Source organism: Schistocerca gregaria, chromosome 3 (genome assembly GCF_023897955.1).
Source record: "Schistocerca gregaria isolate iqSchGreg1 chromosome 3, iqSchGreg1.2, whole genome shotgun sequence".
In the NCBI taxonomy this organism is placed as follows: Eukaryota; Metazoa; Arthropoda; class Insecta; order Orthoptera; family Acrididae; genus Schistocerca; species Schistocerca gregaria.
Window position 1 is genome coordinate 816,245,653 of NC_064922.1, and position 15,247 is coordinate 816,260,899.

Consider the following 15,247-nt stretch of genomic DNA (forward strand, 5'->3'; position numbering starts at 1 on the left):
AAATGTCTCCCCGTCATGCTCGATGGGATTCAAGCTAGGGGAACAGGCAGGACAGTCCATTCGCCGAATATCCTTGCGTTCTAAGAGTTATTCTCTAAACTTATCGACATTAGTAACTTGTCGTAAGATGCAACACTGATCCGAAAATAGTTTATGAAATCTTTCGGGGGCGTGATTCTGATTTCGGTCAATAATTTCGCATGTGACAAATGGCTCCTGATTTTCAGCTATTTTCTGATCAATTTCCTCGTTTCCGTTGTTTTGTGCTGTTACAGCTAATAAAATTTCGCCACGTGCTTTCTTCTGGCTGTTCGACATCTAAACGTTGTAAAATCGCTTTGCCACTTGAAAATCTTAACAATAATACAAATGGCGTATGGCTTGCTATACTACATTGATGGACAGTCAAACTATTATTTTCAATCGTGGAGGTCCCATTAAGTTTGGCCCATAGATTAACTTACTGGCGCAGTGGTTTAGGGGAGTATGTCTTTGATACATAACGCATGATCTTTGCTCAACGATTAACACGCGCGTGGTTTTGTTTTGTTGCAAGGTATCAAAACACAAAATGGATATTACTGCGTTGTTGGAGGAGGTAGATGATAAACTGGACAGTGCGTCTGCAATACATTATGGAGGCACTGATGGTACTATTTTTGTGATAGATTGCACGGATGGCATGTACGAAAAATGTGAATATAATGTCAGAGAGCTGAACGGTGAGAATCTGCTCACGATCTGCTTGCAGGTACACTTATCTTTTCCTTTGTTTAGTAAGTGAAATAGGTGATGTCATTTGGGTCTGTTCCAGAGGTTTGAAATACAATACTTAATTTTATGCACTAGAGGCATAGCGTATTTATTTCTTAAAAACAAACATTTATTTTGATTGAATCTGAAATGTCAGTATACTGTATGCAGATTGATTTGCCGCAATTTTTTTGCCGATTTTGCTTCTGTATCGCCATTTGAAAAAAAAAAAATTTTTTGTTTGTGGAGACCACACTCACGCAGAATAATAAAACTTGAGACGTGCAAATAGATTAATAAACATTTGGAAAATGGAATTGCGGAAGCGTCTGATTCCAGCCGTCTGCTTTGACCCAATACGTCACCAATATGACGGAACGACCATTCTCAACGCCTCCATTAAGGCGCCTGTGACGTCATTACGTAAACGCCAACAAACACAGCTCTCTCCAAAAATATGATGAAACTAACGGGACCAGGGCGGGAAATTGGGGGTTTTTGGATGGGGAGAAACAAAATATAAACACATACACCACGATCACAAACAACAAAAACGACGACATAAAAACACCTCAAAATTCCGCAACACCTACAATATCGATAGGAATCAGTCACTTCCCTTCACCTATAGAGCTCAACCACCATTGTCGCTACATCAAAATAAAAACGAACTACTCCAAAAATTGTAATCACACCGCAACTATCTATACCACAAAACCAGCATGTAGAACAACAACAATTGGAATAGAACACTTCCCTTGACCGAATAGGTCAACAGCAACCCACGATGCCAAAACACATAGTTTCGACAAAGTGGAATATGTCACTTCTCATGACCTATACAGGTCAGATACAAAAAACTGAAATTGAATACTTCTTCTAAGATACATAAATCAACCACAAGTGCCGATACCAAAACATCAACCACCAACACATACAGTAAATAACACCGACCAAACAGCACACACAAACCCCACCAAACATCATAACACTCGAACAATAGAAAAAAAAAAAAAAGACTACTTACCATAAGTCCCATAGTTCTTAGAGCCGTTTGAACCAAATTACCATTAAAAAGTTCCGGCACTACACACTAATCCGCAGCTCGCATAGTCTGCTTGGACAGGCTGCATTTCACTATCTCTGTTACAAGCTCAAAAAGTTGCAGAAACTTAATGACGACCAACATGTCTTCCCCCATTTCCGACCGCAGATGTGCATTATTAAACTTAGAAGTCATATCCATACCTAACAAAAGAAACCATAAATTGAATTAAATGACTTACCGCACGACAAACAGCAAACCAATAGCATGAAATGACACCGCAAGAAGATAAACACAAAGGAAACTTAATTCTTAACTCACTGAAACTAATTTTCATTCTTCTAGAACAGTCACGACTGATAAACGCACATTTCAAGCACTGACACCCAAACGACCCCAATACACCACATAACACTTGGACCATACACAAGACACCACCAATTGCAACAAGACAACATCTACAAATACAACACACTCATAAACTAAACTCCGTGCTGTCATGACATCATACTTACATCGCAGGTGGGATCGGATGCCTCCAATGACCCTTGCAATATATAATCGTCCAGTAAGAAAGTACTGCTAATAGAAACGTTTCCCTTTTCAACTCTCTGTTGGATAGAAAACCTTAGACATTTTGTCTTTTTGCTCATTGAGGCTTTTTAGTCACGACACGCTGAACTGTAATGTACCTCGATATCTACACTCATGCTCATAAATTATGGATAATTGCAGAATGTGGTGCCTACCAATGTGGCACTACACAGAACTGGCACTAATAGCATAGGCACATAGAGAACACACATGACACAGATCTGTAAGTCCATGGTATTGGTGATAAATTGAGAAAACTATCCCAAAACACATGTGATACAAAACGCCACTGTTTCCTGCGCATGTAGCCTTGTGTGGGATGTGATCACCATGCACATTTACACAGGCCGCACAATGGGTTGGCATACCCTGGATCAGGTGGTGGAGTAGCTGCTGGGGTATAAACTCCCATTCTTGTACCAGTGCCTGTCGCAGCTCCTGAAGTGATCTCGGGGTTTTGAAGATGTTCAGTGATACATCGACCGAGAGCATCCCAGACGTGCTCAGTGGGGTTTAGGTCTGGAGAACAGGCAGGCCACTCCATTCGTGTGATATCTTCTGTTTCAAGGTACTCCTCCATGATGGCAGCTCTGTGGGGCTGTGCATTATCATCCATCAGGAGGAAGGTGGGACCCACTGCACCCCTGAAAAGGTGGACATACTGGTGCAAAATGACATCCCAATACACCTGACCTGTTACAGTTCCTCTGTCAAAGACATGCAAGGGTGTACGTGCACCAATCATAATCCCACCCCACACCATCAAACCATGACCTCCATGAGATATCGGTGTTCTTGTGGTGTTGTACACTGTGGACATCCGGTTCTGTAGTTGCCATAATCTTGAGATCACATTTTGTGGCACACGGAGGGCCCGTGCTACAATCTGTTGTGTTTGACCAGCCTCCAGTCGCCCTACTCTTCTATCCCTCATAACATCATCAATATGTGTTCTTTGGGCCATTTTCAACACACAGTCTCCATTAGCACATCTGAAAATGTCTGCATACTTACTCTCTGCACCATACTCTGACATGCACCAACACACCTCTGCGTATGTGGACTGCTGCCAGCGCCACTGTGCGACGACCACAGGTCAAATGCACTGCGTTGCCATAACCTACGGTGATTTAAACGTGCAAACTGCCCACCAGAGTGTTGTTTCACCATGTATCAGCATTATCTGTAATTTATGAGCATGAGTGTAGATTTGAAAGGTGACAGTGTGGTTGTCAGTTGGTGAAGCAGTATTGAACACTTCACTTAATCAGCAGTCTTAGTTCTGAAAATGGAGTTAAGTAGTGGTTTGTCTCCAGTGTTTTGCTGAATTGTCAGTCAGAGCAAGCAGGTAGTATTAGTAGATTCGGTGTTTCTGTATAAAGATAACTTTGCTGCATAATCTTTAACTGGTCTACAAAGCTAGAATCTGAGCTGGGCCACTACATATAAAATCCAGCAAAAGTTTGGAAGGAAGATTACTGTTTAACAACCCAGTAGTGATGTGGCCATCAGCCTTGCGGCATATGCTCGAATTGAGGAAGGAAATTGGCCACACCCTTTCAAAGGAATAACTCGGCCATTTATCTTAGGCTATGCGGACTAATAGGGAGAGGCTAAGTTTCAATAGCTTGACAGTGATTTTAACTGCAAATCTCCTGAGTTTGTTACCACTGCGCCATCTCACATTGTTTTGAGGCATGGACCTCACAGTGTCAAAAATATTTATTACCTTCTGGGGTAAATAAGAAATGCAAAATTACTTATTCTTTTGATGCATAGATCTCAAGTATGAGAGACAACAATCTTCATGACTTCAAAAGTTCTGATGTCATTGTGAATGTCTTGGTTCAGACTTAAATTTAATATGGAAGAACACAATAGCATTGTAACACTTGTCTGATTTTACTAAAACCCATAGATTTTGCTAAACCTTAATATCCTTACACACACTCAGCCACTCTGCGGGACCAAAAACCATGAGACACCCAGAGTAAATCATTGGATGTGAATAGTGTATTAATATTGTTCATGTTTAGTGTTGTTACCAGGCCTGGTTGAGTATACAGGGTGTTGCAAAAAGGTGCGGCCAAACTTTCAGGAAACATTCCTCACACACAAAGAAAGAAAATATGTTTTGTGGACATGTGTCCGGAAACGCTTACTTTCCATGTTAGAGCTCATTTTATTACTTCTCTTCAAATCACTTTAATCATGGAATGGAAACACACAGCAACAGAACGTAGAAGCGTGACTTCAAACACTTTGTTACAGGAAATGTTCAAAATGTCCTCCGTTAACGAGGATACATTCATCCACCCTCCGTCGCATGGAATCCCTGATGCGCTGATGCAGCCCTGGAGAATGGCATATTGTATCACAGCCGTCCACAACACGAGCATGAAGAGTCTACATTTGTTACCGGGGTTGCGTAGACAAGAGCTTTCAAATGCCCCCATAAATGAAAGTCAAGGTGGTTGAGGTCAGGAGAGCGTGGAGGCCATGGAATTGGTCCGCCTCTACCAATCCTCCATCGCTCACCGAATCTGTTGTTCAGAAGTGTACGAACACTTCGACTGAAATGTGCAGGAGCTCCATCGTACATGAACCACATGTTGTGTCGTACTTGTAAAGGCACATGTTCTAGGAGCACAGGTAGAGTATCCCGTGTGAAATCATGATAACGTGCTCCATTGAGCGTAGGTGGACAAACACGGGGCCCAATCAAGACATCACCAACAATTCCTGCCCAAACATTCACAGAAAATCTGTGTTGATGACGTGATTGCACAATTGTGTGCAGATTCTCGTCAGCCCACACATGTTGATTGTGAAAATTTACAATTTGATCGCATTGAAATGAAGCCTCATCTGTAAAGAGAACATTTGCACCAAAATGAGGATTGACACATTGTTGGATGAACCATTCACAGAAGTGTACCCGTGGAGGCCAATAAGCTGCTGATAGTGCCTGCACATGCTGTACATGGTACGGAAACAACTGGTTCTCCCGTAGCACTCTCCATATAGTGACGTGGTCAACGTTACCTTTTACAGCAGCAACTTCTCTGACGCTGACATTTGGGTTATCGTCAACTGCACGAAGAATTGCCTCATCCATTGCAGGTGTCCTCATTGTTCTAGGCCTTCCCCAGTTGCGAGTCATAGCCTGGAATGTTGCGTGCTCCCTAAGACACCATTCAATTGCTTCGAACGTCTTCCTGTTGGGACACCTTCGTTCTGGAAATCTGTCGTGATACAAACGTAATGCGCCACGGCTATTGCCCCGTGCTAATCCATACATCAAATGGGCATCTGCCAACTCCGCGTTTGTAAACATTGCACTGACTGCAAAACCACGTTCGTGATGAACACTAACCTGTTGATCCTACATACTGATGTGCTTGATGCTAGTACTGGAGAGCAATGAGTCGCATGTCAACACAAGCACCGAAGTCAACATTACCTTCCTTCAATTGGACCAACTGGCAGTGAATCGAGGAAGTAAATTACATACTGACAAAACTAAAATGAGCTCTAACATGGAAATTAAGTGTTTCCGGACACATGTCCACATAACATCTTTTCTTTATTTGTGTGTGAGTAATGTTTCCTGAAAGTTTGGCCGTACCTTTTTGTAACACCCTGTATAAGGGACGTGAACAGTGTCAGATGTTGTGTGGGTGCCGTGAAGGACATGGAGATGTCATGTGCACTGTGAGACAGCGTTATCAGCACTTAAAGGAGTTTGAAAGTGGCTTCATTGTGGATCTCCATTTGGCTGTCTGATTGAATCATGCAGTAATGAGATTTGTTGGAACTTGAAGGCAGGCATACTTGTTGTCAAGTATTGTCAGTTTACTGTTTGCAACATCTAGTATCAACCCCCATCATTGATTGCAGGCCAGAAGTAGTCAGACTAGGGAACTACTGTCCCATTATCAGGCTGACATTAACGTTAAACGAACAACTGGATTTGGAGTGGTGCCTTGATAGGGAAGCATTGACTGCTTGTGAATAGCATCACGTTGTGTTCAGTGATGAATTACAGTCCTGCACTGTCCTGGATGACCGTTGTTGGCAATTATGGCGGTGACCTGGTTAGAGGTTCCATTCTTCCATTAATTTGGAGAGGCACCACAGAGTTACTCTTGGCATCATGGTGTGGGAAGCCGTCACATATGACTTCATGCCACAACTGGAAACGTTTGTGGGAATTCTGACAGCACAAAGGTGTGTCACTAAGCCTCATGTGCTAGCTTTCATGCAACAGTGTAATGATGTCATTTTTGAACAGGGCAGTGGCTGAATTTATGGCTGAGAAATAGTCTTTCTCCATTGTTGTTATTCTGCTTTTTTAAACTATTTTTCATGTTATCAACCAAATTCATTTCATTGTGTATTGTACACTGGTAAAAATCATTTGAAATAGTACATTTGTTAAGGCACTGGCCTCACATTTGGGAGGCTAAAAGTTTGTGCTCTGTTTGGTCATCCTTATTTAAATTTCTCATGAGTTTTGTGAATCATTTCAGATAAACGCTGGAATGATTTCTTCAACGATTTTACAACCATCCACTTTATCCTATCTATGTTTACACATGTGTACATGTATGTGCCTGCTTATATGACATGTTTTTTTCTGCCTGTTAAATTCCATTTTAAATTTAGCATATGAAATGCTCAGAGTACTCTTTTCCTTAACCAATCTTTTACTTGGATGGGCATGTATTTTGAAGAGTGAAATGTTATTTTAACACTGCAACTCATTGGCAAGGGAAAGGTACCATTATTCCTTCCCCCTCTCTTCCCCAACCCCATTTATTCATTCAAGCATTGTGTTAATGTAAGTATCATAATGAAGGAGCAGTTTCAGGGATATGTAAGGAGTCAAGTAATAGATTAACAGGTAAAAGCAACCACTGCTGGGTTCTTCTGTAAAGTGTACAAACAACAAATTATAGTCAACACTAGTCTTCTCAAAGAGATAATTGCATTAATTACTAGTAGATTACTTTGTGTGTGTGTGTGTGTGTGTGTGTGTGTGTGTGTGTGTGTGTGTGTGTGTGTGTGTGTTAGGAGAAAAACTGACGGATTGACAAAACTCAGTACTCCAACTGTTGTACCATTTTTTGAGGTTTTCATCTCATACTTCTAAGAAAGCATTTTTGTTATTTACATAAAGCTGTACCAGATGTCACAGCAGTGTCTTGCAGAAGCTCATATATTATGGTACAGAGCCATTCCAAATCAAATCAACATCCTGTTAATTAAAATTGTACATCACTGTGTTATATTTTGCTAAAATTGGGTGTACTCATAGTGGGTACTGAGACTAAAACAAATACCAAATTACAATTTTTATCTCAAACCATTTTTGAAATATTTTTCAAAACTGGCCAAAAAGCATTATATATATATAATAGAAAGAAACTTCCACATGGGAAAAATATATTAAAAACAAAGATTCCAAGACTTACCAAGCGGGAAAGTGCCGGCAGACAGTCACAATGAACAAAACACACAAACACACACACAGAATTACTAGCTTTCGCAACCGATGGTTGCTTCTTCAGGGAAGAGGGAAAGAGAGGGAAAGACGAAAGGATGTGGGTTTTAAGGGAGAGGGTAAGGAGTCATTCCAATCCAGGAAGTGGAAAGACTACCCTTAGGGGGAAAAAAGGACACGTGTACACTCGCGCGCACACACACACATATCCATCCGCACATACACACACACAAGCAGACATATTTAAAGGCAAAGAGTAAGGGCAGAGATGTCAGTCGAGGCGGAAGTACAGAGCCAAAGAAGTTGTTGAAAGACAGGTGAGGTATGAGCGGCGGCAACTTGAAATTAGCGGAGGTTGAGGCCTGGCAGATATCGAGAAGAGAGGATATACTGAAGGGCGAGTTTCCATCTCCGGAGTTCGGATAGGTTGTCGTTGCTGGGAAGTATCCAGATAACTTGGACGGTGTAACACTGTGCCAAGATGTGCTGGCCGTGCACCAAGGCATGTTTAGCCACAGGGTGATCCTCATTACCAACAAACACTGTCTGCCTGTGCCCATTCATGCGAATGGACAGTTTGTTGCTGGTCATTCCCACATAGAAAGTGTCACAGTGTAGGCAGGTCAGTTGGTAAATCACTTGGGTGCTTTCACATGTGGCTCTCCCTTTGATCGTGTACACCTTCCGGGTTACAGGACTGGAGTAGGTGGTGGTGGGAGGGTGCATAGGACAGGTTTTACACCGGGGGCGGTTGCAAGGGTAGGAGCCAGAGGGTAGGGAAGGTGGTTTGGGGATTTCATAGGGATGAACCAAGAGGTTACGAAGGTTAGGTGGACGGCGGAAAGACACTCTTGGTGGAGTGGGGAGGATTTCATGAAGGATGGATCTCATTTCGGGGCAGGATTTTAGGAAGTCATATCCCTGCTGGAGAGCCACATTCAGAGTCTGATCCAGTCCCGGGAAGTATCCTGTCACAAGTGGGGCACTTTTGGGGTTCTTCTGTGAGAGGTTCTGGGTTTGAGGGGATAAGGAAGTGGCTCTGGTTATCTGCTTCTGTAACGGTTGGGAGGGTAGTTGCAGGATGCGAAAGCTGTTTTCAGGTTGTTGGTGTAATGGTCCAGGGATTCAGGACTGGAGCAGATTCGTTTGCCACGAAGGCCTAGGCTGTAGGGAAGGGACTGTTTGATATGGAATGGGTGGCAGCTGTCATAATGGAGGTACTGTTGCTTGTTGGTGGGTTTGATGTGGACAGATGTGTGAAGCTTGCCATTGGACAGATGGAGGTCAACGTCAAGGAAAGTGGCATGGGATTTGGAGTAGGACCAGATGAATCTGATGGAACCAAAGGAGTTGAGGTTGGAGAGGAAATTCTGGAGTTGTTCTTCACTGTGAGTCCAGATCATGAAGATGTCATCAATCAATCTGTACCAAACTTTGGGTTGGCAGGCTTGGGTAACCAAGAAGGCTTCCTCTAAGTGACCCATAAATAGGTTGGCATACGAGGGGGCCATCCTGGTACCCATGGCTGTTCCCTTTAATTGTTGGTATGTCTGGCCTTCAAAAGTGAAGAAGTTGGATAGTTTTTTGCTCCTGGTTTCCCACCTCCGGAAAGGCAACTCACTCACCCTCCACAACCTTTCCAACAAACCTCAACCTCCTCTCATTGCACACAGACCCAGTCTCTCCCATCTACTCAATCTCCCACTTCCAGCTCCACTCCCCCCAACACCTCAAAATTCTAGTCAACACAATCTGGAACCACAACACCCCAATGCAGTAGTTAACCTTTCCTCCAAACCCAAAGATTCCAAGACTTACCAAGCGGGAAAGCGCCGGCAGACAGGCACATGAACAAAACACACAAACACACACACAGAATTACGAGCTTTCGCAACTGGCAGTTGCTTCGTCAGGAAGGAAGGAAGGAGAGGGAAAAATGAAAGGATGTGGGTTTTAAGGGAGAGGGTAAGGAGTCATTCCAATCCCGGGAGCGGAAAGACTTCCCTTAGGGGAAAAAAAGGACAGGTGTACACTCGCGCGCACACACACACACACACACACACACACACACACACACACACACACATATCCATCCGCACATATATATATATATATATATATATATATATATATATATATATATATATATATTAAAAACAAAGATTCCAAGACTTACCAAGCGGGAAAGCGCCGGCAGACAGGCACATGAACAAAACACACAAACACACACACAGAATTACGAGCTTTCGCAACTGGCAGTTGCTTCGTCAGGAAGGAAGGAAGGAGAGGGAAAAATGAAAGGATGTGGGTTTTAAGGGAGAGGGTAAGGAGTCATTCCAATCCCGGGAGCGGAAAGACTTCCCTTAGGGGAAAAAAAGGACAGGTGTACACTCGCGCACACACACACACATATCCATCCGCACATACACAGACACAAGCAGACATATTTAAAGGCAAAGAATAAGGGCAGAGATGTCAGTCGATGCGGAAGTACAGAGGCAAAGAAGTTGTTGAAAGACAGGTGAGGTATGAGCGGCGGCAACTTGAAATTAGCGGAGGTTGAGGCCTGGCGGATATCGAGAAGAGAGGATATACTGAAGGGCGAGTTCCCATCTCCGGAGTTCGGATAGGTTGGTGTTGGTGGGAAGTATCCAGATAACTCGGACGGTGTAACACTGTGCCAAGATGTGCTGGCCGTGCATCAAGGCATGTTTAGCCACAGGGTGATCCTCATTACCAACAAACACTGTCTGCCTGTGTCCATTCATGCGAATGGACAGTTTGTTGCTGGTCATTCCCACATAGAAAGCATCACAGTGCAGGCAGGTCAGTTGGTAAATCACGTGGGTGCTTTCACATGTGGCTCTCCCTTTGATCGTGTACACCTTCCGGGTTACAGGACTGGAGTAGGTGGTGGTGGGAGGGTGCATAGGACAGGTTTTACACGGGGGGCGGTTGCAAGGGTAGGAGCCAGAGGGTAGGGGAGGTGGTTTGGGGATCTCATAGGGATGAACCAAGAGGTTACGAACGTTAGGTGGACGGCGGAAAGACACTCTTGGTGGAGTGGGGAGGATTTCATGAAGGATGGATCTCATTTCGGGGCAGGATTTTAGAACAGCTTTCGCATCCCGCAACTACCCTCCCAACCTGGTACAGAAGCAGATAACCAGAGCCACTTCCTCATCCCCTGAAACCCAGAACCTCTCACAGAAGAACCCCAAAAGTGCCCCACTTGTAACAGAATACTTCCCGGGACTGGATCAGACCTTGAATGTGGCTCTCCAGCAGGGATACGACTTCCTAAAATCCTGCCCCGAAATGAGATCCATTTTAAAATTTAAAATTTCTATAAATACTTAGTAATGTTTTAAATCACATTGCAAAATATAGATATAGGATGATGAAGTGTCTAATGTTAAAAAAAGAAAAGTTCCTAACTCCTATTTTTCAGTAAGAGCCCCATTTTGACCAAGCCTATCTTTAACAAATGGGAATTTGATTAAAATATGTGGAAAAATAACTGAAAATATCATCTTCTTGAAACAAAACCAGTCAGCATATTGTATAACTAAATTAAGTCGATTGCTTATTTTAATTTTATACAGTTTATGTGGCAGCCCATTAATTGATACAACAAAAATATTAGACATGGAACCAAATTAAAAGCAGGTATGAAAAATGTGTAAATATTAATGTAATAGTTCTTATCCAAACAGATGAATCAGACTGTACATTTCATTTCATACAATTAAGCTAGAGTATGCCAGGCTGAACAAATTGGTTCTTGTCCATGCATACTCACTGTGAACAAGTTGAAATAAGCACAGTCTGCCTGCAGCCATGTACTTGCTGTTTATACAATCATTCAGTGACTAGAGCCTTTATGGAGAGGGTGTATTCTGTATTGTTTTAGTCTGAGGAGGATAATTAAACTTTCTATATTAGTGTTCCTAAGTCATTGTAATGCACCATGGTGTTAGTGTAAAGTGGTTATTACCCCTACGTTGAACAATTTTTATCTAACATATTTTAGTGGAACTTGGTATTTTTTAATAGGGCAGTTATAAGTAAAATTGTAAACTGAAGGAGTGTTTTTTGTATCAATATGGAACATAGTAGCAAGTGCAGTGTTGAAATCCAGTGAAGAAATCGAATAATTCTATTAGAGACAGAAAAAAACTGAGAAATGTCACAGCTTGGATGCCAGTCTTATTGCCACAAATACCTAAAGAATCCGTGATTTGTGATGAATGCAGAAAAGAGGTAACCATGTTGAAAAATACAGAGCTAATCAGTGATCAAAATGCCAAAGATAAAGATTCTTCTGCATCGGAGGTAATCATCGCTGTCAAAGACCCAGACTTCACTAGAACTTCAATGTTTGTTTCAACATTTAACACATTACTCTATGTGAGTCCCCAGTTGATAAGATAAAAATAATATCTAAGCACTATGTTAAATTAAAAGTGGAAAAAACCTCATCAGTGAACATAAACTTTCTGTTGCTGGTGAAAATTCATTGTCTGATAATGATATCAATCTTGACGCATCTGTTCCAAATTCTCAGAACAAACTTATTTAATTCTACAAGTAGGACATAAACTCTAATGAGTATTAGAATTTTATCAGAAAAGTGGAGTATCAGGAACATAATGAGTAAATTTAGTGCTCCTAATTAAGTTATTCGACAGTTCAAAAACAATTTGAAAGAAAAAGACTCAGAGGAAGGTCAAAATGAAAAACCCAGGGAAATGTTTACCAGTAGAAACTGTCAAATCTGTACATTCATTTTGTGTGAACAATGGAATGCTGAGCAGTGCCAGGTATTCAAGATTGCCCAACAGTTACAGAACCAAATGGAAATAAAACAAAAATATGAAAATTTTGGGTAACCTTAAAGAAGCTTACAAACGTTTCAAACACGAATTTCTTAACATAAAAATAGGTTCCTCTAAATTTGCTGTTTTTACACGAAAACATTGTGTATTAGCTGGACATAGTGGCACGCATTCTGCTTGTGCATGCACAGCTCACCAAAACATAAAATTTACGATAGGAAACACCAAAGTGAAGACAGTAACAAATGGCAACTTAAACAATTACGTGTGCTAAAAAGTGCTTTGCAACCCGTCATTAATTGATTGAAAAAGGGGAAAAAGCGAGTATTGCCCAGGAGAAACTGTAATACATAATTTTTACAAAACACTCTTGATAAAAATTTTATTGAACAAGTGCATTCACCAGTGGGAGTCAGTTGACCACTGTAATCTGGAAATCATACAGATAAGTTCCGAAGAATTTATAAATTTATTCTGTAGTAACCAAATTAGTTCATTGCCAAACAACAAAGAGCATTCCTTAACTCCACAAAAGAAAATCTCAGTGCCAGAGAATTTGTTGTTATATGTGATTTTTCAGAAAATTATAGTGTAGTTCTACAGAATGAAGCTAGAGTTATCACTAGACAATCCAACAGATTACTATACATCTTTTTGTTATATATTACAAACAGGGAGGCAAAATTGGGTATGTGAGCTTTGTCGTTGTTTCTGATTGTCTGGATCGCATTCAAGAGCATGATGGTTCAAACCCACTTTTGGCCATCCTAGTTTAGATTTTCTGTGATTTCTGTAAATCGCTTCAGGCAAATGCCAGGATATCTCCTTTGAAGGGCATGCCCTATTTCCTTCCCCATTCTTCTCTAATTCGCACTTGTGCTCTGTCTCTAATGACCTTGTTGTCAGTGGAGCATTAATCACTAAAGTCCTCCTCTGATTGCCTAGAGCACAATACAGCTTCTGTTTACACGTTTCAAAAGAAGCTAATTTTGTATCAAACAAGCTAATTTCTAGAGCTTCCCAAAACAGATTTACTGTTGTTCAGACAGTTTTCTGCTCAATACCAATCTAAGAAAAACTTTCTGGATCTTTGCTTTCATAAGGAAGACTTCAAAATAAAAGTCATGTGGCACTTTTCAACAACAGCACATGGGAAATGGCCTTGCTATGGAGTAGGGGATTCCTTTAAGAGATTGGCAGTTTGTGCAAGTTTGCAAAGGCCATGTCACAACCAAATCCAAACCTCATGAAATCTGTTTGAGTGGGCAGTAGATAACATACCAAAAATAAATTTTGCCTGTTGCACTCAAGAAGATTACACTGCTTCAGAAATGTTCTTAAAAAGCCAGGATGAAGAATCATTGGCAATCAAAAGAGCACAGCAATTTCATGCATTCATCCCCAAGACTAGATCAAAATTATTAGTAAAACTCTTTTTACAGGATGTGCAGAATTGGGAGACAGAGGTAACTACATCACTGGATAAATTGAAGTTACAAGACATAGCAGATTATGTCACCACAGTGTATGACAGAAACTTGTGGCTTGGTACATTTTAGAAAAAAATGAAGAACTTGGTGAAGTGAAAATAACTTTTCTTTATCCATGTGGACTAGCTGCATCATTCTCCTGTCTTACACTTGTGGGTGTCCTGTTGGTGTCAGTTGTGGATGTTCCGCCAGAAAGTTTCTTATTGATAGTTGTTTAAAAATTAATGTTAGTACATTTTGTCTTACATTTAGCTATATTATACATACCTGTTATTCAAAAACAAGCACCATGTCTTTACTTTTTTGTGTATTTAAGCCTTGTGCACCAGAAGTATTACCAGCACATAAATACTTAAATGTTTTTCATACTTTATTTAGGTTTGTAGTTACTGGTCCTTTGTTCAATATTTTTGTTTTACCAGTTAGTAGGTTATTAGTCTGAATTGTATAAAGATTAAAGTAAGCAATCAACTTAATTTAATTATAGCTTATGCTGATAAGCTTTGTTTTAAGATGATGATATTTTGATATTTTTAATTTTTTAGGTACCTTTCTGTATATTTAAATTAAATTCTTACTTGTTAAAGGTAGATTTAGTCAAGGCACAGCTATTAGTGAAAAACATGAGTCAGAAATAATTTTTTTTATGATCAACCCACCATCATCCCATTTTTTTATATTTTACCCTGTGACTTAAACAGTACTAAATATTTATGGAAATATTTTGAAAATTTTAACTTTTGTACTTCCTGGAAAAAAAAATTGAAGCGAAGTTGCAGGTCGTATTTTGAAGAAAAAAAAATCTTAATTAGAACCTGTGTTGTATTGTATATCACTGGAAGGAGTATAAAAAATACTGCAGAATGACTTCTTTTCAAATTGTCTAGGTCAGTTAAGACAGCATCTGGAGCGATTTTTTAAAGAAGTCCATTTATGCTTTTTTGGCCAGTTTTTGAAAATTTCACATAGCAATAGCTCAAAAACTGTTTGAGATTTAAAAGATTGAAATTTAATATTTTTC

At 40.7% G+C, this 15,247-nt stretch overlaps 1 protein-coding gene across 1 annotated transcript in view; it reads left to right on the forward strand.

Moving 5' to 3' along the window:
* Nucleotides 1–505: 505 nt before the first annotated feature.
* LOC126354412 (ATP-dependent DNA helicase 2 subunit 1) overlaps nt 506–15,247 on the forward strand; it is a 146,851-nt gene continuing 132,109 nt past the window's right edge. Inside the window, exon 1 of the mRNA XM_050004030.1 lies at nt 506–751. Coding sequence (XP_049859987.1) covers nt 572–751 — 180 coding nt within the window. The 5' untranslated portion in view covers nt 506–571. The remainder of the gene's footprint in view (nt 752–15,247) is intronic.